Source organism: Hyaena hyaena, unplaced genomic scaffold (assembly GCF_003009895.1).
Source record: "Hyaena hyaena isolate Hyena2069 unplaced genomic scaffold, ASM300989v1 scaffold_103, whole genome shotgun sequence".
Classification (NCBI taxonomy): domain Eukaryota; kingdom Metazoa; phylum Chordata; class Mammalia; order Carnivora; family Hyaenidae; genus Hyaena; species Hyaena hyaena.
The window spans coordinates 798,536-819,679 of NW_024080735.1; the positions used below are offsets into that span (position 1 = coordinate 798,536).

The 21,144-nt window shown below is 50.0% G+C and overlaps 1 protein-coding gene across 7 annotated transcripts in view; it reads left to right on the forward strand.

Moving 5' to 3' along the window:
* DISP1 (dispatched RND transporter family member 1) overlaps window positions 1-20,891 on the forward strand; it is a 145,590-nt gene extending 124,699 nt beyond the window's left edge. For 6 of the 7 annotated variants that reach the window (XM_039235833.1, XM_039235827.1, XM_039235832.1 and 3 more), the window contains 6 exons: window positions 1,644-1,673; window positions 7,063-7,186; window positions 7,905-8,032; window positions 8,391-8,488; window positions 10,324-10,421; window positions 17,380-20,891. In XM_039235833.1, coding sequence (XP_039091764.1) covers window positions 1,644-1,673; window positions 7,063-7,186; window positions 7,905-8,032; window positions 8,391-8,488; window positions 10,324-10,421; window positions 17,380-20,868 — 3,967 coding nt within the window. In that variant the 3' untranslated portion in view covers window positions 20,869-20,891. Of the gene's footprint in view, window positions 1-1,643; window positions 1,674-7,062; window positions 7,187-7,904; window positions 8,033-8,390; window positions 8,505-10,323; window positions 10,422-17,379 lie in introns of those variants that run through there. The other variant, XM_039235834.1, reaches the window with a different exon arrangement.
* Window positions 20,892-21,144: the final 253 nt, after the last annotated feature.

A 21,144-nucleotide genomic window follows, 5' to 3' on the forward strand; every position in this document is an offset into this window, starting at 1 on the left:
GCCCCGCGTCGGGCTCTGTGCTGACTGCCAGCTCAGAGCCTGGAGCCTGTTTCAGTCTGTGACTCCCTCTCTCTCTGACCCTCCCCTGCTCACGCTGTCTCTCTCTCTCTCCTAGAAATAAATAAAACATTTAAAAAAAAAAAGATGGATGCATTTATCTTAGTGAAAAATGTAAATGGAGGAGAAATTAGAAAGGACACTTTCCATCTCAAAGAAATTCTGAAGCTGAGTCCACCTGTTTGTCAGGTGACAGTTGGGAGCTGAGAGGGTCAGAGACAGAGTTTTGTGTTTGTTTTGTTTTGTGTCCTCACAGTACAGGAAGCTTGGTAAAGATTTTGGGCTAGGAGAGGGTGCACAGCTAGGAAATTCACTCGTTTATTCAACAGACATGTACCTACCCTGAGTTAGTGTGTTGGGTATCAAACTTGCTGATTTCATGACCCCTTTATGCTTTCAGAAACCATTAAGGGTCCCAAAGAGCTTTTGTTTATTCAGGTTATATCTGCTACAACCACATTGGAATTAAAACTTCTAAAATATTGATCAATGGGCCACCTGGGTGGCTCAGCCGGCTAAGGATCCAACTCTTGATTTCGGCTCAGGTGGTGAGTTCACGGTTTGTGAGTTCAAGCCTTTCATCAGGCTCTGTGCTGACAGGTTGGAGCCTGGAGCCTGCTTTCGATTCTGTGTCTCCCTCTTCCCAGCCCTTCCCGCTCTCTCTCAATAAATAAACATTAAAAAAATAAAATATTAATTGTTGACTCATTTAAAAATAACAGTAATAAGCTCCTTACATGTTAACACAGCATTTTTAATGAAAAGTCATTCTAGTTTCCAAAACAAAAAACAGTTTAATAAGGTAAGTCTCTCTGATGTGCAGCCTGGCTGAAGACATGGGACTCTCACGTCTGTCTCTGCAGTCAATGTGCCTGCCCTGTGCTGTATGGTGAGGCGCACAGAGTCAGGAAGAGGGTCCAGCCTTGTGCCGTCATATAGTCGGGAAAGCGAGGATCTCAGGAGCCGCCACTGTGAAGAGCACTGTGCTCGGGATGGTGCAACAGGACTGGTGGATTTTGCTCCCCTAATGTTGGCTGAGTGTGCACCACGTGCCAGGAGCCAGGAGGAACTTAATGTGCGAGGCTAAAGTGCTCGGAGGTTGAGACCGCATCCACGTTGGGGCTCTCCAGACACCTGGTCCACGCACATTGGGGAAGGGAGTCGTGCTGGAGGCTGAGGGAAGAGCCAGCAGGCACTGAGCGGACTGTGGGGTTGGATGCTAGGACACCGAACGATGTAGGGGCTGCTCCTGTCTTGAGGAAGGGAAGAGAGCGGTTCTGGCACGAGAAGGTGTCAGCCTTTTGTTAGAAGAGGTGTGGGGGCCTGGGAGAGCAGGGCAGCTGCGTGGGTGCAGGAGCCCCCAGGGAGTCCAGTCTCAAGTTCGGATGCTGCACGACGTGACCCTGACCCATGTGGAGCGTGTGGACTATCCCGGGCCCAGCCCAGGTAGCTGCTGGGTCACTCGCCCCTCGCCCCTCGCCCCTGGCCCCTGCAGCCCCCGCAGCAGCCAGAACAAGGAGGATGCTATGAGCACACCTTTATTCCGATGCCTTGTTTCTGACTGTTTTTCCTTTGCTTTTTTTCAGACCACGCAGACCTTTCAAGTTACCAAAAAGGTAAAGTAATCTGATCATCTTATTAAGTAATAAGGTTGTTGTATGCTTTCCCTGAAGTATTTCCTTCACGTTTTGCTGCTGCTTCGGCCTCCCTCATTCATATTTTTATGAAGGAAAAGTAAATTTACCTGAACTGGCTGCTCGAGCAGTCCTCTGTCTCTAGAACTGGTGGTATTGGTCTCAAGGTTTAGATTCTGTTTGTGGTTCGTTATTTATATTGGCTGAGTTGTCTCTCCTTCCTTCCTGGTCTTCTTTGTCGAGGTGAAAAACTCTGTTCTGCCCTGACCTGGGCTCGTGGTGCTTGATTTTTGATGAGTTATCTGTGTTTCTCCTAAAAATGTTGTCACTGTATTAAAATGGAGGTGGTATTTTAGGTGGAAATTTTGAACTTTATCTTTTCAGTAGAAAAGCAAAATTTTAGATGGAACAGTGTTTCTAAGTAAAAGCCAAAGCATGGCTTCCTCGGCGATGTGCCTGCTTTGGCACGTCCAGATGTCACACTGTCGCTCCGCGGGGTCCACATGTCACAGTGCTGCGCTGTGGGGACCAGGGGTCACACTGCCGCTCCGCGGGGTCCAGATGTCACAGTGCTGCACCACGGGGACAGGGGTCACGCTGCCGCACCACGGGGACCAGGGGTCACGCTGCTGCACGGCGGGGACCAGGGGTCTCTGAAGTCCGCCTGCTAGAGGAGCTGAGGCCGTGACAGCTGGATCCTGGTCAAGAGCCAGATCCTCTCTTTCAAGTGTAATTACTACATGGATTTCAATTAGGAGATTCCCTTTCCGTTCAAAAATTATTTTTTAAAATTGCAGTAAAATATACATGGCATAAAATCTACCATTTTAACCGTGTTTAAGTGCATGGCTTTGTTGCATTAGCTTCACGTTATGGCACATCCAGGCCACGGCCATCCACAGAGCTTCCTCAGTCCTGCAAGGCAGGCTCTTTGTCCCCGCTACACGTCCTCCACGTCCGCCCTCCCCTGCTGCTCTAGTCTCCGTCTCTGTGGAACAGACCAGCCGTCCCTCCTATGAGTGGAGTCACACAGTTTGTCCTGCTGGGACTGACTAATATCAGGATGATACCCTCCAGTTTCGTCTATATGCTCACAGGTGTCAAAATTTCCCTCCTTTTAAGGCTGAGTGATATGTGTATTTGCATTTTGTTTATCCCTTTTTGCAAACAGAATTATGGCAGAAAATAAAGGAGAGAGGTTATACAAGTAAATATGACATGTCAGGAGAATGAATTTCCAGTTTTCCACAAATAATAGAGCTGTTTCTAAGGACTAAGACTTTTGAATTTTGAAAAGATTCATACATATTTTTCCATTATTAGATTGGTATTTTGAAAAGTCCTAATAGTTTCTTTATTTCAGTATTATATATGCACACAAATACAACTTCTTCAGAAAAGCCTTTCCTCCTTCCCTTCCCCACTGTAGCTGGAAATCTTCTGTTAACTTCACAAATCATTCACCTGTATCCCTTCTAAAAAGACATATTTCTTTACTTGATTTTGTAAGTATTTGTCAAGTTGTCTCGTTTTCAGTATCAGGTTCCAAGTTCCTTAAGGGCAAGGTTCGTGTCTGCCGTGTTTCCCCAGATGCCTGTGCCCTTGATCTGTGATGTTACCTGTGCATTGTACTTACTTCTTTCCAACAAAGAACAAGTTCTGTTTCCTCCTTGCTTTTGGGAAATTTCTCAAGCTTCTGTCATTCTTCCCACTAAACTGATAGTTCATGCTGCTGGAAAAATTTGATTAAAAACACTTTGATCCTAACCCCAAGGACAAGAGGAATACGGAGCAGTTATTAAGGGAACTAGAAGGGAAGAAACCAAGGAAAAAGAGATTTTCCGGAAGAAAGGGGTAACTGCTCAGTTCAGGGAGGCTGAGGACCATGACTGGTTCGTAGTTTCAGCAGGTTCAGAAGAGTCACAGGACCAAAGCCGGGCTGTGAGGGATGGTTGGGGGTCCCGTTAGGGAGAGGCCTGGGTCCAGGGTGCTCATGCTGTCTGCTCAGAGAGAAGGGGAGAGAGAAGAGACTGTTCCAGAGAGGCAGGGAGGGGCAGAGGAAAGCATCTTCGTGAGCCGAGGGAGGAAAGTGCTGTGTGGAAGCCCCGTTGTGGTAGGACATGCCCCCACAGTGTCGCCAGAGCGTAAGTTACCCTGTGAGGCACTTCGTTCATTTGTTTGGACAGATCGGAAATTCCTGGTCTTCCCTGGAGAGGCCCACAGTACGGTGGCTGAGGTCTGGGAGTGTGGTGAGGGTTGCTCGTGAAAACTGCGGGGCGCCGTGTCCGCTCAGAGCACAGCTCAGCCACAAACACGTGTAGGTCGCCCTGCCCTTTCGTGCCCCGCTCCTGTCCTGTAGAAGGGACGAGTGTCTTCTGACCCCCGGCCCTCCTATGCACGGTGCCCGGGCATCACCATGGCCTCACGTGGGGGCCTGCTTAGCAGCGGGACAGACGCGGATGGCGTGTGCAGTTTGCTGGGGTGTTGTGTGCAGAGCCCCAGCATTCAGGCAGACACGAGACACTGTCGTGTGCCACGCAGGAGGACGTCTGTATTCGAGCCGGGGGTGCCTTTGACGGTCTTCTCCTGAGGACACGTGTCCCTCATCAGAAACATAACGCACGGGTACTTTGTTCTTTTAACATAGTTAGAACATAGACCTTGAACCCAGATTCACCAGCAGTGCAATTAGTGGAAAATGTAGCGGTGACATTTATAGGCCATATTTAATTTCTTTTCCTGCTCCAATTTTCCTGCTTTCTTAGGTTTTTATCTTAACATTATAGCCATCATCTGGGTTTCCTGCTGTACATGAGCTTTTGTTTCCCATGAGGTGCCCACGGCTATTTGGCCTCCAGCACAGACCACAGGAGTGGCAGAGGTGCCCCCAGCGCTAGCATAGGCTTGCTGAGAAGCATTCGTCTTGAGTATACTTTACCCCGAAGAGTTGGGGCTTTCCCCCCACAGAGCTCACGGCGTGTGAGCAGTGGTCTGTGGGCAGGGTGAGCGCATGAACCATGTGCCATGTGAGGGGGGGCGAGCTCTGGGATGCCAGGGGACGGGGATGGGAGTCACGGATGCCTGGGGGTGTCCTACGCAGTCAGCGCGCATACCTGGTGTGGGACAGCACTGTGGGACCCAAACCCCACAGGGAAGGAAAGCAGTTACTGGGGAGGGCTTTAAGGCTGCAGTGCATGTGTGTGCAGATTGCTCAAGAACACAAAACAAAAGTCATTCATTATGTGGGTAAATTAACCCACAGTGCGAGCACCAAGCACACTTGGGGGCCCACTGCCTGCACTGGCAGCGTGTTTGTAGGTGAGAATGAACAGCTCCTTAAAGTATAGTGAGTAGCTGTCTAAGCCTGGGCTGTTCTCATTTCCCAGGGCTGATATTTTAAAGATCTAAAATGTAAAGGACCCTTTTTAAGTCTGAAGCCATGAACAGAAGGTCTCAAATGTGCTGCTGACAAAGGACTTTATTGCTTCGAACCCAGTTCCGAAGATCTAAGTTTACATTTGGTGGAGCAGGAGATAAACGCAGAGGGTGCCAGCACCGGGCGTGTTCTCGAAATGGTGTTTACGCTTGAAGAGCCGCAGTCAGCACCTGTGATTTCTGTGTTTTCATTACATCCAGAATATATTTTCAGATCTATTTCAAAAGATTATTCCATCTTACTTAGCATAATTTTTCTTTAGTGGGTTTTTAAATTGAGAATTTGCAGGCTTGTATATAACATTCAGAATCAGAGGCATGTGGACCTATGTGGTTTTGCATCATGAAATTAATGTTCGTGTGGCTTGGGAATGTAATTTAAAATGCGAATTTGGGGGAGCGTACATTTCTGACAAGTAGACTTAATCCCTTGTGTTTGAAGCAAGAAGTGATATCATAGTGGTTAGGAGGCCTGACTGGAACCAGACTACGGGGGCTCCTATTTTGTGACCTGTTTATGAGATGTCAGTGACACATGACATTATATTAGTTTCAGGTGCCCAACATAATGACCCAGTATTTGTATATATTGTGCAGTGATGACAATAGTCTATTTGGTACCCGCCACCACATGGAGTGACAGGGTTCTGTTTTCTTGTGACGAGATCATCTAAGATGGGCTCTGTTAGCATCTCCCGGACATGCGCATAGCGTTACTTACCACAGCCACCATACTGTGCTGCGCCCCTAGGGCTGGCATACTTCGTAGTTGGGCCAGCGTCGTGACCCTGGACAGTTACTTAACTTGCATCTCATAAAGCTGAAGAATTAAGTGCGGCGCTGCAGGTGAAGCCCGAGAACCACCAGTGCTCCTGGTGAGTGAGGTGACCTTGAAGAGCGCAGGACTGAGAAGTGCCTGGGGCAGCGCAGAGCATGATCATGTTGTATTTTAACTTCCCTGTTAAAATGTAATTTGAAGTCCGTCTCCCCAGAAGGCCAGATCCATGGAGTTGAGGAATGGGAATGTGAACATTAGCAGCCTTTCAATAGAGACAAACAACGTCTTCTTTCAGAGTGACGTTTAGAGCCACCAGCGTCATGGAACCATTAGTCTGATTTTGAAGGAAAAACCCACAAATACCTTAGTAAGGAGCCAGAAATAGCCATCACCACAGCCAAGCGAGCTAACATTGTTGAGGATTTGAGAGCAACTGTCCACAAGTGAAATGCTTCTTTTTTCTCTAAGAAAAATTCAAGAGACCTCAAGTTGGCAAGATATGTCTTGAATTTTAGAAAAATTCCGTTCAGTCAACTTCTGTTGAGGACACAGTTCACATCAGGATCCGCAGGTGTCAGGACGGGGAGGCCCAGCGTCCTACGGAAGGGAGGGGTGCCCGGATGACACGGCTCCATGGTGGTTTGTTGGAGACAGAAGGGGAGACAGCCAGGCTGCCACGGCTGGAGAGTGAAGAGAGGGGTGTGGGCGACGGTGCTGTTGCTGCGCTAAATGAGTAAAGAACATGCACGTCTCCGCCCTTGTGGGACTCAGTGTGATACCTTCGTCAGAGTTTTAGCTGGAAGGACAGCGGCGGGTGTGTGGGGAGGGTCTGGTTGGTTATTCTTGAGAGCCATGAGCCTGTTTGTCGGCTGAGTTCTTTTCCAAGAGCTGACAGAGCACAGGATGGAGAAAGGGAGTCACTGGAGGAGGTGTGGGGCTGGGTCCTCTGCTCCATGTGCCTCCCTCCCACGCAGAGTGTGGACGGTAGCTGCTCTCCCCCACGAGCAGATGGACGTGTGAAGTGTCTTCCCTCCTGCATCTGTTCCTGATAAACTCCTGGACCAGGCCTGGAATAGGAGGGTCGCACGTACTGCTCTCTTCGGCAGCAAGGCCTCTTGCTGCTCCTAAGCAGCCTCCTGTGTCCTCTCTGCTCTGCAGTTACGCATCCCTCATCGCTGACTGGCCCGTCGTGGTCCTGGGCGTGTGCACCGCGTTCATCGTCGTCTGTGCCCTGGTTGGGGTGTTAGTGCCTGAGCTGCCTGACTTCTCCGATCCACTGCTGGTAAGGAAAACTCGGCCACTCCAACTTCTTTCGCCCAAAATTATCTCAGAAAAATCAGTATTTTACTGCATGTTACCTTATGTAATTTATATCACGTTTCTTTTAAAACCTTCTCAAGCCATCGGTAGGGGTGCAGCTCTCCTTCTGAAGAGTAAAGCTGGCCCATCGTGGTTTCAGGTTCTTAGAGGGTCAAGGAACTCGCTCTCCATTACAGATCTGGAAACTTTGGTTCTTGGCTCCCACATTTAAGCTAAAAAGCAATAAAATGGAGAATCTGCATTCTATAAGAGTATATTTGTGAAATCTTTAGGACTCAGTGTCTCTTCTTTCCCCTCAAAGGAGTTAGAGGAACTTCAGTATTATTAAGAGCAGAGTCTGTTTTTAAGTAAACATTCCTGTAAAACACTAATGTGCAGGACGTAATCTGATGTGACCGTAATTTTCATAACACCAAAGTCTTTACTGAAACCCTTAGGTATGAACTGGAAAGAGAACCTTCAGATACAGGGTTTCCTCGTAGCTGAGACGGCTAATGCAGCAGAGAACCAGCCAGACTGCCACGCCGGGTCACTTTGTTTGGTGCCGTTGGCCACGGGCAGCTTTGGGGAGCACCTGGGGGGCGCCCACATGTCTGTGGACGTGGTTCCCGAGCTCCCAAAACTACACTGAGCCTGTAACATGAAGTCCACTAATGGGAGTTTATGCAATTTTGTCTCAGGGTTTTGAACCACGAGGGACTACAATAGGCCAGAGACTGGTCACGTGGAATAACATGGTGAAAAATACAGGATACAAAGCGACACTAGCAAATTACCCTTTTAAGTATGCAGATGAACAAGCCAAAAGGTAATTATTCACTTTTACACAAAACATTGCTTAACGAATTCCACTTTTAGGCAGTGCCTGAGCAAAACGATCAAATGCAAGTGTGTGGCCCAAAAGTGGAAAGTGAGGGTTTGGGGTTTTTTTCTTTTACAGGAGTGAGAAAATGAATGTCAGTTGCTTATATTAATCCTTCTAATTTCAAGCGCTACGTAGGCCGTGACTGAGGACATGCTGTTACCGGTGTGCGTATTGGCCTTGAAATAGCTAGTGTTTTTGTTTTTAAATTCTTACTGCTGCATCGTGGTTGGCATTCATAGTGCCATGCATCGTGGTTGGCCACATGCCACTGAAGCTCACTCACATTGTCCTTCCATTTCAGCCATCGGGATGACAGGTGGTCCGATGATCACTATGAACGAGAGAAAAGAGAGGTTGACTGGAACTTCCATAGGGACAGCTTCTTCTGCGACGTTCCGAGTGAGTGGCCTCGCAGGTGAACAGCCCCTCAGGCCTCCGGTGCGCGAGTCGAGTGCGGTTAAACTAAGATGGGAGGAGGGCGTGCTGGTGTTGAAGCCGGCATTGGCTGGACCGGTAGTTTCCCTGCTCTGGACCAGCCAACCGTTAATCTGAATTTATTCACCTATAGTAAAAATTAGTAAGAGATTATTGAGTTCAGTTCAGTCTTACGGAAGATAAAATAGCTAATAAAATTCTTGACCTTGTCCCAAACTTTACGTCATCTTAAATTTCTCATATTATGGAAAAATATTTTCAGTCAGGTAATAAGTACATATTTTTGGATTGAACCCTGAAATGATCTGTCATCAGAAATACATTTTTTGAGCCTTGTGCCGTGCAGAAAGCATCTATCGACAGCTTCTCTGCACCTTGTTAGGCACTAGAGATAGAAGGATGTGCAGAATACAGCCCCGTGGGGCCAGCCCATAACGTGAGTGTGGCAGGCTGCGGGACATGTCAATGTCGTAGGCATGGAGACTTGCCACTTAGCTGCATAGACTGTGACTTTGAAAAATGTAAGACCTTCCCTAAGGTCAGTAATCCAGAGTTTAACGTAGAATCGCCAGGTGTCCAGGCGCGGGCAGCACATTCACTAGCAGCATCTGGTCCCAGGGAGGAACACGTGTGTTGTTTTCTGTGTCTTGTTAGAAAAGCTGGAGTCCGGTCAGCTGACCATCCTGGCTTCTCTCTATCAGGTGGTGCTATGTGTTTCTGATTAACCAGGACAGACATTAGCAAACTCATGATGTGGCCCCTCTGTGCGGCCCACCCGCGCTACACTTGAGCCCCCAGTATGGCTCCGCCTGGAGGAAAGCTGGCAGGCTCCCCGGAGGAGGTGTTTGTTTCCAGGGGCTTATTTTGCTCTTTAAAACCAATCAACATAAGATAATGGCCATTTGATGAAGAGATGAGTTTACTAAAGAAAACTTCATGATCATGAATCACAGCGTATGTTGGAAAGCTTTATTCATAAATTTGCAGATTGGTTTTCTTTTTTAGCACACTTAAGCATTTTAGATAATGTGAAGTGAATCCACTCTGTTTTATCAAATGAAGTTCTAATGACTGAGGAGGCAGAAACAGCACTTAACAAGCAGCTGTTTTTCCTTTACTTTTGTAACTGGGAGAGACGTGCTTGTGGTCCAGAGCCCGGGCTCAGAGAAGCTGTTCGTCCTGGTCACAGCAGGTCTGCCACCAGGGCCGCGCTCCGTCAGTCTGTCCCGCAGCCAGACTATTCAGAAGCACACTCTGTGTGAGTTTTCCCCAGTGTTTGTTCTAGGCTCCGGTGTAGCAGAGAGAACGCGGACCCAGCCAGAACGCGGAGTATGTCTGCACCCCTGGGCAGCCTCAGTACTTGGTGGACTGTTCCTGGTGCTCTTGAGTTGATCCCCATTGTTCGTCCCCATCCCTGGTTCACAGCCACAGAAAACACCAACTCCTGATGTCCAGCACCGCCGTCCTGGGCTTTATCCACCCGTATGGTGATGTGTTTCGAAGTTAAGAGGGAGGCAGGCAATTCATTCCAATCACTCTTCCTGATCATACTTTGATCAGAAATAGGTTTGTTATATGACTCCTACGATTTTTAAGATGTAGTGAGTAGACAAAGGCTTTGAATCAAAATACTGTTATAGCATTGTTTTTTGTTTTACATTTTTCTGCCGGAAAATGAGGAAAGGATCCCCTGCTGTTAATGACTTGGGTTTTCCCATTCAGGCTGTTCCTGAAAGCTGAGTCTGATGAAATAAATGGACAATTATAAACCTTTTTCTTTTCTTTTTTCATGTCACCAGGTGACCGATATTCCAGAGTAGTGTTTACGGCAGCTGGAGGGGGGACACTATGGAATTTACCTGCAATTAAATCCATGTGCAGTGTAGACAACTCAAGGGTATGTAAGCAAAACTGAAATATGTTTGGAACAGATAAGGTATTTTTGAAAGTCCTTTCCCTGCTGATGTGGTGACCGCTGGAATGAGAGTGTTCCTGGTGCCTGAGCCCTGGGGACCACCCGCCAGAGGCTGGTCCCCCACGATCTTACATCCCCAGACCCAGGTGCCTCTGCACCCCCGTGTTCTTCAATAAAGAACTCTTTCTTTCCTACGCCTCGTTCTCTGTCCACAGTCTTTAATTTCACAGGATATCTCCTTTTCGTGGTTGTGTTGGGTCTTTCCTAAGCCGCTTCCGTGTTTCCTTGGGTCAGCGGCCCAACCAGGCCGTGGGCTGCCTGCCTCCCTGGCAGCCGTGGGTCTGTGGGGCAGATCAGGGCACAGGCTGGGGAAGGGCCATCGAGGTGCACATATGTGTGTGAGTGGTGAGCGCTCCAGTCCAGGTTGCCCTGGACAACACAAGATGCCCTCTGCTCTTAGTGTCTGGAGCCGGCGGATGTTACCCCAGAAAACGTGGAGTCGGCCTCCAGGCTCAGCTCCGTGTGCTCAGAGGCAGATGCTCTGAGTAGAGACTGCCGTCGGGGTCACTGGTGCACCTGTCCCAGCAGGTGCCCAGGCAGGGAAGGAGCTCACCGCTCTCCTAGCATCACTCTTAATGCCTAAAGCCCCTGGTTCCCTGGAAATCTGACCGTGTGCCCTCCCAAGAGTGAGCCCAACACCCCAGGGCCCTGGCCATGGGGCTTCTCGGGGAAGCAGACAGGGCTCTGGGAGGCCACGGGGCCAGCACCCACCGTGTTGATGCGTGAACCTCCCAGGAACTGAGTGGCTCGTCCAGGTCACCCCTGGGCCCTGTGACTCTCCTCCTCATTCTGAACAACTGTGCGTCTTCTCCTGCTGGTCGGCCATCAGGAATTTCTGTGAGTGCCGTCTTCTGTCTGTCCAGCTCCAGCAGACCAAAGTCACAAGCCACCGAAGTGTCTTAGTCAGTGGTCGGGTTTCATTTGCCTTATTTTCTTCTCTTCTCCAGCTATTGGCTCATTATTTGGAAACTGAACAAGTTACAGCCCTTCTCGTATGGAGAGCTAACTCTCCAGGAGTAAAGGCGCAGCCCTACTTAACACGCGTGAGACTTCCTGCCTGGCACCTTCCCGCGGCCCCGCGCCCTGGTGCCCGCAGCTCCTTTTCACACATGGTTGTGTGGTAACCACCCTCTCAGGAGAACAGTGTGGTGACTCCACAGCTGCTGGTCCTTGTTTTCCAACCTTCGCTGTTGACCTTTAACCTTCCCTCCCCAAAGACTCAGAAGAGACCGGATTCATGCAGCTGATTCAAAGCTTGTGTGTGTTGGGTTTTGTTGAATTTGTCAGGATGTGTTCCAGACACTGGACTGTTTCGTTAAGTCTCTGTGATAGTGTCGTGAATTACAGTCCTATTACTGGCCTGTTTTGTGGATGGGCAAGGTCCACGCAGATGCCAAGTGGCAGATGTGGATTTGAACCCAGCCTAACATTAGTCTGTGTTTCCTGCCATGCATCACACTGCAGAAGACGGCCACCCGTCTTCTGTTTGTCTCGTGTTATCACACAGGCCCTTTCCCACCAAAGTGATCCTCACAGAGCCCTCGTGGCCTAGAATGAATACCTTTTGTTACAAGAGCAACAGCTGATCCTGTGAGTACTGCTGGGTGCTGAATAGACCCAGAGCCGCATGGGAGCGACGCTGTTCCATGTACATGTGGGTGTGTATCAGATGCGGTCAGATGATAGACACCAGCAGGAGCAGGTAGCTCACAAAAAGGCTGATGGGGTAGAATTAAAGGGACAGGAACAGTGTGGTCCACACGCAGTGGTGCATGCCCACGGTCTTCCACGCTAGCTGGCCGTGAGCTGCACTCCACCTCCCCCTTCCCTGGTAGCCAGAGCAAAACAGAATTCACACTTGGTGACAAAAGTCATGTAAATAGGGCAACAAACATGTTTTATAAATATTGTTAATATTTATTTCTGAGAGAGAGAGAGACAGCGTGAGCAGGGAAGGGTCAGAGAGAGAGGGAGACAGAATCTGAAATAGGCTCCATGTTCTGAGCTGCTGTCAGCACAGAGCCTGATGCGGGGCTCAAACCCACGAACTATGAGATCATGACCTGAGCCGAAGTCTGACGCTTAACCCACTGAGCCACCCAGGCGCCCTAACAAACATGTTTTAGAAGATCCTCCGCTTCCCCTCCTACTAATATGGGGAGCACCATCCCCATGGCCTCAGTAGAACAAGTGAGGTGTCCCACACAAAGTCCTTAATTACCAGTGTGCTTACGGGATGCACAGTGTTGAATTGGAGACCCAGCCGTGTCTTAGGCTGGCAGCCAGAGGAATGTTACGGCAAAAGCAATTTCTACAAGGGATTAAAAGCAATAAAATCTGAATATGTGGCTTCCCAATGGTTTGGCATATGATGCATTTGCAAAATTTAGACTATTGAAGGAGCAGTGTCTCTCTTGTCTGTTTTCCCGATGTGCACTCGTAATCAGGACCAGATGGCCATGGGTTCGTATATGTGCTGCCGAAGCGAGCACCAGATGGCCATGGGTTCGAATTCATGATTCCTGCAAGAACGTGGCAAGCATGTAGTCTTCTGAAATTTTCAGGAGCTGACCCACAGTGTGTCTGCCTGAAGGCTCAAGCCAGTTACAGATTCACAGCGACACATGAGAAAATAGGGGCTCAGGGCCCCAGAATTCTACCTGATAGGGCAGGTTATAATTGTCCTTGTTAAAGACTATTTATACTAGTTGCACACGTGGCCTCTGCAGTGAGTACAGAACAATATACATTTCTCGCAGAGATCGCATATTCCCTGACATCCTACGTAAAAACTCAGCCTGCAGATGACTACTGTTCCCTTTCCAGGCCTCCAGGGTCAGAACCTTTTGCAGAGTGTTATTTGTCCTGGTCATGGTTCGTGTAAACTGTGTGCACAGGCTACTTGTCAGCCTGCCCCTTCTACTCCCCTCACACCCAGCTCTTGTGCTCAAGTAGCCACCAAGCTGATGGGATCCACACCACGTGGTACCGAGCAAGAGGGCTTAACTGTGGGTGTGACGACTGGAAAATGGCCTGTAATCGAGGAAGAGTCTCAGGCCACGTGTGTCCCTTGTCACCTGCCTGTGTTTGCAACACACTGAGCTCCAACCCCAGCTTCCATAATAATTATGTGCCCCTTTTGTGCATGATTCCCATGGGCTTTGGTTTCCAGAGCGAGTGGTCCTGTTTCTGATGCTGTCTCTACCCACTGACAGAACACTCGCGTCCTCAGCGAACTCCCCAGATTTTCATTACTTTTCTTGCCTTGACACCCCCAGGGACACACTGGCAGATGGCCATTAGCAGCCAGTGTTTCTCGGGTCCTGACTCTGCTGGAAACCCTTTACCCTGATTCTTAGGCTTTGCCCATCATGGAAGTTAGCACTGAAGCAACCAGCTTGTCAAAGAGTTGTGGGATTTAGTGCCAAACACCCTGTTTACTGGGTACGTTTAGTGGACACACGAGCTCCCTGTAACTTTGCGGACTCCAGAAATATGCTTCCTGGGGTGCTTGTTTTACAGAGGACAGTGGGGCCCCTCCTGTGCCTCGTCTCCCTGGGTCCCTTGAGCTTTTAGTACGAGAGGGATTTTGTCACGTGGAAGGAGAGTGGATGAGACCCTGTACTGAGGCGTATTCTTGATCGTCATTCTTTTCTCAGCCTTTTAAAATGTCTCCAGCCTCGGGGCGCATGGGTGGCTCAGTCGGTTAAGCGTCCGATTTTGGCTCAGGTCATGATCTCCCGGTTCATGGGTTCAAGCCCCACATCGGGCTTTGTGCTGACAGCTAGCTCAGAGCCTGGAGCCTCTCTTCAGATTCTGTGTCTCCCTCTCTCGCTGACCCTCCCTCACTTGCACTGTCTCTCTCAAAAATAAATAGAACATTAAAAATCTTAATAAAAAATAAAAATAAAATGTCCCCAGCCCAGCCAGTAGCTTTACAAGTTAAGGCATCATTGCAAACTCTGCTGGTTTCTTCTTTTCTCTCTTCTCTTGCCTCCTCTCATTCTAAGTTCGCCTTACCCCTGCTGCTGTCTGGCAATGGACATGTGCCCAGACCTGTTACAGCCACAGAAGCAAAATGACTCCCTAAAAATGTCCCATCTGTGACTGATGAGAACAGAAAGGGCCACCTTCTCTTAAGTAACAAGAAATTACTTTCACTAACTTCTGATTTTGAGAATTTAAAAGATTTTGAAATCATTCCTATGAATCTATTCCCCAAAAGCCTGGCAGCAAACATACCTGCCTTCTGCGTGAAGATTGCCTCCTTGCAATCTCTTTAAGCCCCACAGTACCATAAATGCCTGTGAATCTCACCATTCCCGTCATGAACAACCAAACCCTTTAGACTTGGGTGCCCCTTCTGCAAGTTCACACAGACCCTTACACATATATGCTGTTTCCTGTGTTGAGTTATAATGGCTGATCTTTTTATTTCTCTGCCTCACTATGTGCAACTCAAGGGCAAGGACCACTGTCCCTTATTCTTCATGTGTACCTTCTCAATAAGTATTATTTTTCTTATGAGTGGATGGATGGGTAGATAGATGGGTGGATGGACAGATGATGAATGGGTGGTAAGCAGATGGATGTGTGGACATATGGACGGGTGGGTAGATGGACATTGGGTGAATGGGTTGGTAGGTAGATGGGTGGACATATGGATGGGTGGGTGGGTGGATAGATGGGTAGATGGATGGACATGGACGCGTGGGTGGATAGATGAATAGGAACATATGGCCTTACTTCCTGAAAGCCTAAACATTCTCTCGGGCTCCATCCCTTTAGATTCAGGTGCTGGGATCCAACTTGGGGTAAAGATTATCAGTCACAACATCTTTTCTCTGTCCTTTCTAACCCTGTCAGGGTCCTCAAGAACTGTTTGGAAGGTTGTACATCAGCCAACACCACCTTTGGATTTGACAGCTGGTCTCCAGGGCTCCCACTGGCATGTGTTTTTGATAATAACCATCAAAATATGACTGTCTTCAGTCTGCATTTATCTTGTCTAACTTTGTAATCTCCAGTCAGACACACACACACAAACCCAGTTATTACTTGAAAAGGTTATTGAAGGTTATTTCTTTCCTAGTTTTAGCTGGCAACCCTGTTTCCTTTCTCTCTGGCATGTGGTTATTTCAACACCTGCAAGTGTATAACTCTCAGCTGACAGGCTTCGTGATGGATGCATTTTCCTCCGTCTGAAACTGTCAGGCGTCAGGGCTGCATTACCTTTCTCCTGAGTCACCAGGCCAACTCTAGGGGCAGTGTGATACTTCTTAGTAGGACAAAACTGGTTATCTGCCATGAAAACCAGAGAGCTGCTATCCCAGAGTTTCCCCTGAGTTACTGTATGTGAATGCTTTTACCTACAAAGAATTAAATACTAACTCTACTGGTTTATAAAATGTCAAATAATTATTGCTCTTTAGAAATGAGCCTAAAAATTAAGACTTTATTAAAATAAACATTATTTTAGTACACCTGAGTCATAACCCTTTGGGCTCATTTTTCTTTGCCTTCAACAGAGTAGCCTTTAAAAAATTTTTTATTATGGAAATTATCAAATGTATGCAGAAGCAAACCGTTATAACAAACCCCCATGGCGGGTCGCCTGGCTCTAATGCTTGGGTTACACGTGCCGTGTTGTTTCCTCTGCCAGGACTGGTCCCGCTCAGGTTTCTGGACAGCCAGGGGCGTAGGAAGGCAGTTCTTGGGTGAGTCTAAGGTCCAAAGAGATGATCCGTACCAGCGTTCCCTTTGCTTTGCGAAGATACTTCAGCGTATGATTGATTAAGCATAAGGGTGGAGTGGTTTAATCCCCGTAGAAGAAACAGTCACACCCTTCTTGAACTTTGCAGTTTCCTCCTTGGAACAGCCTTTGGTAAATAGAGATGAGTGGGTCACCTTCCAAAGAGAAGTCTCTGGCAGGCCCCTAAAGGTTTCCGATTAGAGGATATTTCCTAAACTCGCCCTCAGGGAAGAGGGGCCACTCACGCAACTCACAGGTTTGTGCGGTGGTGGGATTGTGGGCAGGCGTCACTGTGTTCCGGCAGTGCCACCTCAGGCACCAGAGTAGTGTTTCAGTTTGCTGTAACAACAACCAAAAGAAGGAAGGCCGGCCCCAGGGACAATGTTCTAAGTGAGATACTGTCCGCGCTAAATCCAGAACTGTCATGGTGCTGATACGCAGAAGACCCCGCTTTACCAAAACCCCAAAAGGAGTTTTAGCCATCTTGAATAAGCCTGTAAGGATGTGGAAGAAATAAAGTCCTTCTTCTTTGTTTTATTAACTGTACGCATATTATTTAAAATCAGAAATGTGGGATATTTAATTTAGGAACATCGATCCTGACATCACCAGGGTCACTTCCAGGCTCACTGGCAGTTTTCTGGGGAATATCATCTTGGCTTCCAGCTAAGCTGGTTGAGATCTAGTACCTTTGTCACCAAAGGTTTCATGCCGATGACCAGAAATTTTAGGCAAAGCCACCAATTTGCCCCTCTATCAGTTGGACGACTGTTCTCTGTTCTCTGAATTAATCCTGCTGATGTGTATAAGTAAGCCTCACAGCCCATCCTTTCTGTTGCTTTTTAAAAAGACTCTGGAAGACCTGTTTCCTAAAAAGGTGCTAACTTTGTCTCCTTAAAACCAAACCACCAGTGGTTTCACACTGGCGTGTCAGCGCGTGCTGAGCAGTTTGCTGCACGGAGGGCAGTGCCCGGCGGGCACCCCGCAACACAGGCTTGGGGGTGTCCACCTGTGTCCCAGGAGGATGTTACTTAGCCTGTACGACGCCCCCCGCCCTCCAGGCCGCCTTAACTCGAACTATGGGGGAAGCGGTTTTAAACGCCGGTCTCCGCGTGTCTCTCCCTGCAGATCAGAGCCCACCCGCAGTTCGGGGACCTGTGCCAGAGGACCACGGCTGCGTCCTGCTGCCCGAGCTGGACGATAGGGAACTACATCGCAATCCTCAATAACCGGTCATCCTGCCAGAAGATCGTCGAGCGAGACGTGGCTCACACCCTGAAGCTGCTGCGGGCCTGCGCCAGGCACTACCACAACGGCACGCTGGGGCCCGACTGCTGGGACGCGGCAGCCAGGAGGAAGGGTCAGCTCAAGTGCACAGGCGTGCCCCGCAAGTGCACCAAGTACAACGCCGTGTACCAGATCCTGCACTACTTGGTGGACAAAGACTTCATGGCCCCAAAGACCGCCGACCCCGCCGCACCCGCCTTGAAGTACAGCATGCTCTTCTCCCCCACAGAGAAAGGGGAGAGCATGATGGACATCTACCTGGACAACTTCGTGGACTGGAACGGCTCGGATGGTGTCACCAGCATCGCCGGGATCGAGTTCGGCATCAAGCACAGCCTGTTCCAGGACTATCTCCTGACGGACACGGCGTACCCGGCCATTGCCGTCCTCCTGGTCCTGCTGGTCATGTGCGCCTACACCCGGTCCCTGTTCATCACCCTGATGACCATGTTTGCCGTCATCAGCTCCCTGATTGTCTCCTATTTCCTCTACCGCGTGGTGTTCAACTTTGAGTTCTTCCCGTTCATGAACCTCACTGCGCTTGTCATCTTGGTCGGGATTGGTGCAGATGATGCGTTCGTCCTGTGTGACGTTTGGAGCTATGCCAAGTTCGACAAGCCCCGCGCGGGGACGGCGGAGACAGTGGGTGTCACCCTGCAGCACGCAGCGCTGTCCATGTTCGTCACCAGCTTCACCACAGCCGCTGCCTTTTATGCCAACTACGTGAGCAACATCACGGCCATCCGGTGCTTCGGAGTGTACGCGGGCACGGCGGTCCTGGTGAACTACATGCTGATGGTCACGTGGCTTCCGGCCGTTGTCGTCCTGCACGAGCGGTACCTTCTCAACATATTCAGCTGCTTCAGGAAGCCGCAGCAGCAGGCCTACGTTAGCAAGAGCTGCTGGACGGCGGCTCGCCAGAAGTGCCACAGGCTGCTGTTTGCCGTCTCGGAAGCATCGCGAATTTTCTTTGAGAAGGTGTTGCCATGCGTGGTCATTAAGTTTCGCTACCTTTGGCTGTTCTGGTTCCTGGCCCTGACCGTGGGCGGGGCCTACATTGTGTGCGTGAACCCCAAGATGAAGCTCCCTTCCCTGGAGCTGAATGAGTTCCAACTCTTCAGGGCCTCGCACCCCTTTGAGCGCTACGACGCCGAGTACAAAAAGCTCTTCATGTTTGAGCGCGTGCACCGCGGGGAAGAGCTGCACATGCCCATCACGGTGGTCTGGGGCGTGTCCCCAGAGGACAACGGTGACCCCTTGAACCCCAAGAGCAAAGGGAAGCTGGCCCTGGACGGCAGCTTTAACATTGCAAGCCCTGCGTCCCAGGTGTGGATCTTGCACTTCTGTCAAAAACTGAGAAACCAGACTTTCTTTCACCAGACAGATGAGCAGGACTTCACGAGCTGCTTCATCGAGACATTCAAGCAGTGGATGGAGAACCAGGACTGTGACGAGCCAGCTCTGTACCTGTGCTGCAGGCGCTGGAGCTTCCCCTACAAGCAGGAGATCTTCGAGCTGTGCATCAAGAGAGCCATCATGGAACTGGAGAGGAGCACGGGGTACCACCTGGATAGCAAGACCCCAGGGCCAAGGTTTGACATCAACGACACCATCAGGGCCGTCGTGCTCGAGTTCCAGAGCACCTACCTCTTCACGCTGGCTTATGAGAAAATGCACCAGTTTTACAAGGAGGTGGATGCATGGATCTCCAGGGAGCTGAGTTCGGCTCCCGAGGGCCTCAGCAATGGCTGGTTTGTCAGCAATCTGGAGTTCTATGACCTGCAAGACAGCCTCTCCGATGGCACCCTCATCGCGATGGGGCTCTCCGTGGCTGTGGCGTTCAGCGTGATGCTGCTCACCACCTGGAATGTCTTCATCAGCCTCTTTGCCATCGTCTCCATCACAGGAACCATATTTGTCACAGTGGGCTCACTTGTCCTGCTGGGCTGGGAGCTGAACGTTCTGGAGTCCGTGACCATCTCCGTGGCTGTTGGCCTGTCTGTGGACTTCGCCGTCCACTATGGGGTGGCTTACCGCCTGGCCCCAGATGCCGACCGAGAGGGGAAGGTGATCTTCTCCCTGAGTCGCATGGGGTCCGCAATGGCCATGGCTGCCCTGACCACCTTCGTGGCCGGGGCCATGATGATGCCGTCCACGGTTCTGGCATACACCCAGCTGGGGACCTTCATGATGCTCATCATGTGCGTCAGCTGGGCTTTTGCCACCTTCTTCTTCCAGTGCCTGTGCCGCTGCCTTGGGCCACAGGGCACCTGTGGTCAGATTCCTTTACCCAGAAGACTCCAGTGTGGTGCCTTCTCCCATGCCATGTCCACGAGCCCCGGTGACAAGGGACAAAGCAAAACACATACCGTGAATGCTTATCATCTCGATCCCAGGGCCCCCAAATCCGAAATGGAGCATGAGTTTTATGAGTTGGAGCCTCTGGCGTCCCACAGCTGTAGCACCTCTGGGGAGACCCACATCTGCTCTGAATTTTTCAACAGCCACGTGAAGAACTCAGGGATGCCGGTGCGTGCAGCGTACAGCAGAGGCACCGGGAACGACAGCAGCAGTGCCTTGTTTCCGCCCCCTCTCGAGCAGCACGCCCTGTGTCACTTCTCTCTGAATCAGAGATGTTCTTGCCCAAATGCCTACAGACATTTGACGCCTGGCCCGCACACCGGCCAGCAGGCAGGTGACAGCCTGTGTCCCTGGTGTGCCGCCCCCGCCAGCAGCTTCGTGCATGTGCAGAAGGGCACACACCAGGTCCCCGATGGCTTCATGTGCGCCGTCCAGCACGTCCGCCACTGTCCCTGCCTGCAAGGTGGAGCGAAAGCACCGGGACCGCAGAATCCTCTGCCCACGAGCTTTGTCCTCCACCCCGTGCAGCATATTCAGGCCCCAGAGAAGACCTGTGCACACAGTCTTCCGAGCGTGGAGCACAGTCCCCAGATGGCGGGGCCGTCGCCCTGTGTCTGTAGAGGCCCTGGGTCTCCACAGAAAGTGCACTGTGATCCTGAGAACAGCCAAAGGGGACTCGCTAGGAACAGAGACATCGGGCACAGGGAGGGTGGCGGAGGGGCTGGGAACCAGGGCTCGGGCCCAGGGGGTCAGACGGACAAGACAGACAGGACCACAGAGCTGCACTTGTCACAGAACCCGGAACAGTCAGCTCAGAGTGAACCACGCTTGGTGTTTAACCACGTAACAGGGGACGCACAGCCTGGGTCCTGCCCAGAGGGCGACTCTGTGGACAGTGAGGCCAGTGTGCCCTCTGCATTCACACACTCGGAACTTTCTGGTGAAAGTTTGTTAATAAAAACCCTCTAATAAATATAGTGTTAAATTCAGAACTGATGCCTCTCAGTTGTTCCTTTGAAATGGAGGTAAAGTCTGTAAGTTTGGAAAGGGAGCCCAAAAATGCATGAGCAAGTTCCACTGTGTTAAAACTCATGAAGTATTTTTATGTTTTTTTCTTTTTAAAAAAATTTTTGATGTCTTTATTTTGAGAGACAGAGAGCGAGCAGGGGAGGGGCAGAGAGAAAGGGAGACACAGAATCAGAAGCAGGCTCCAGGCTCCGAGCTGTCCGCACAGAGCCTGACGTG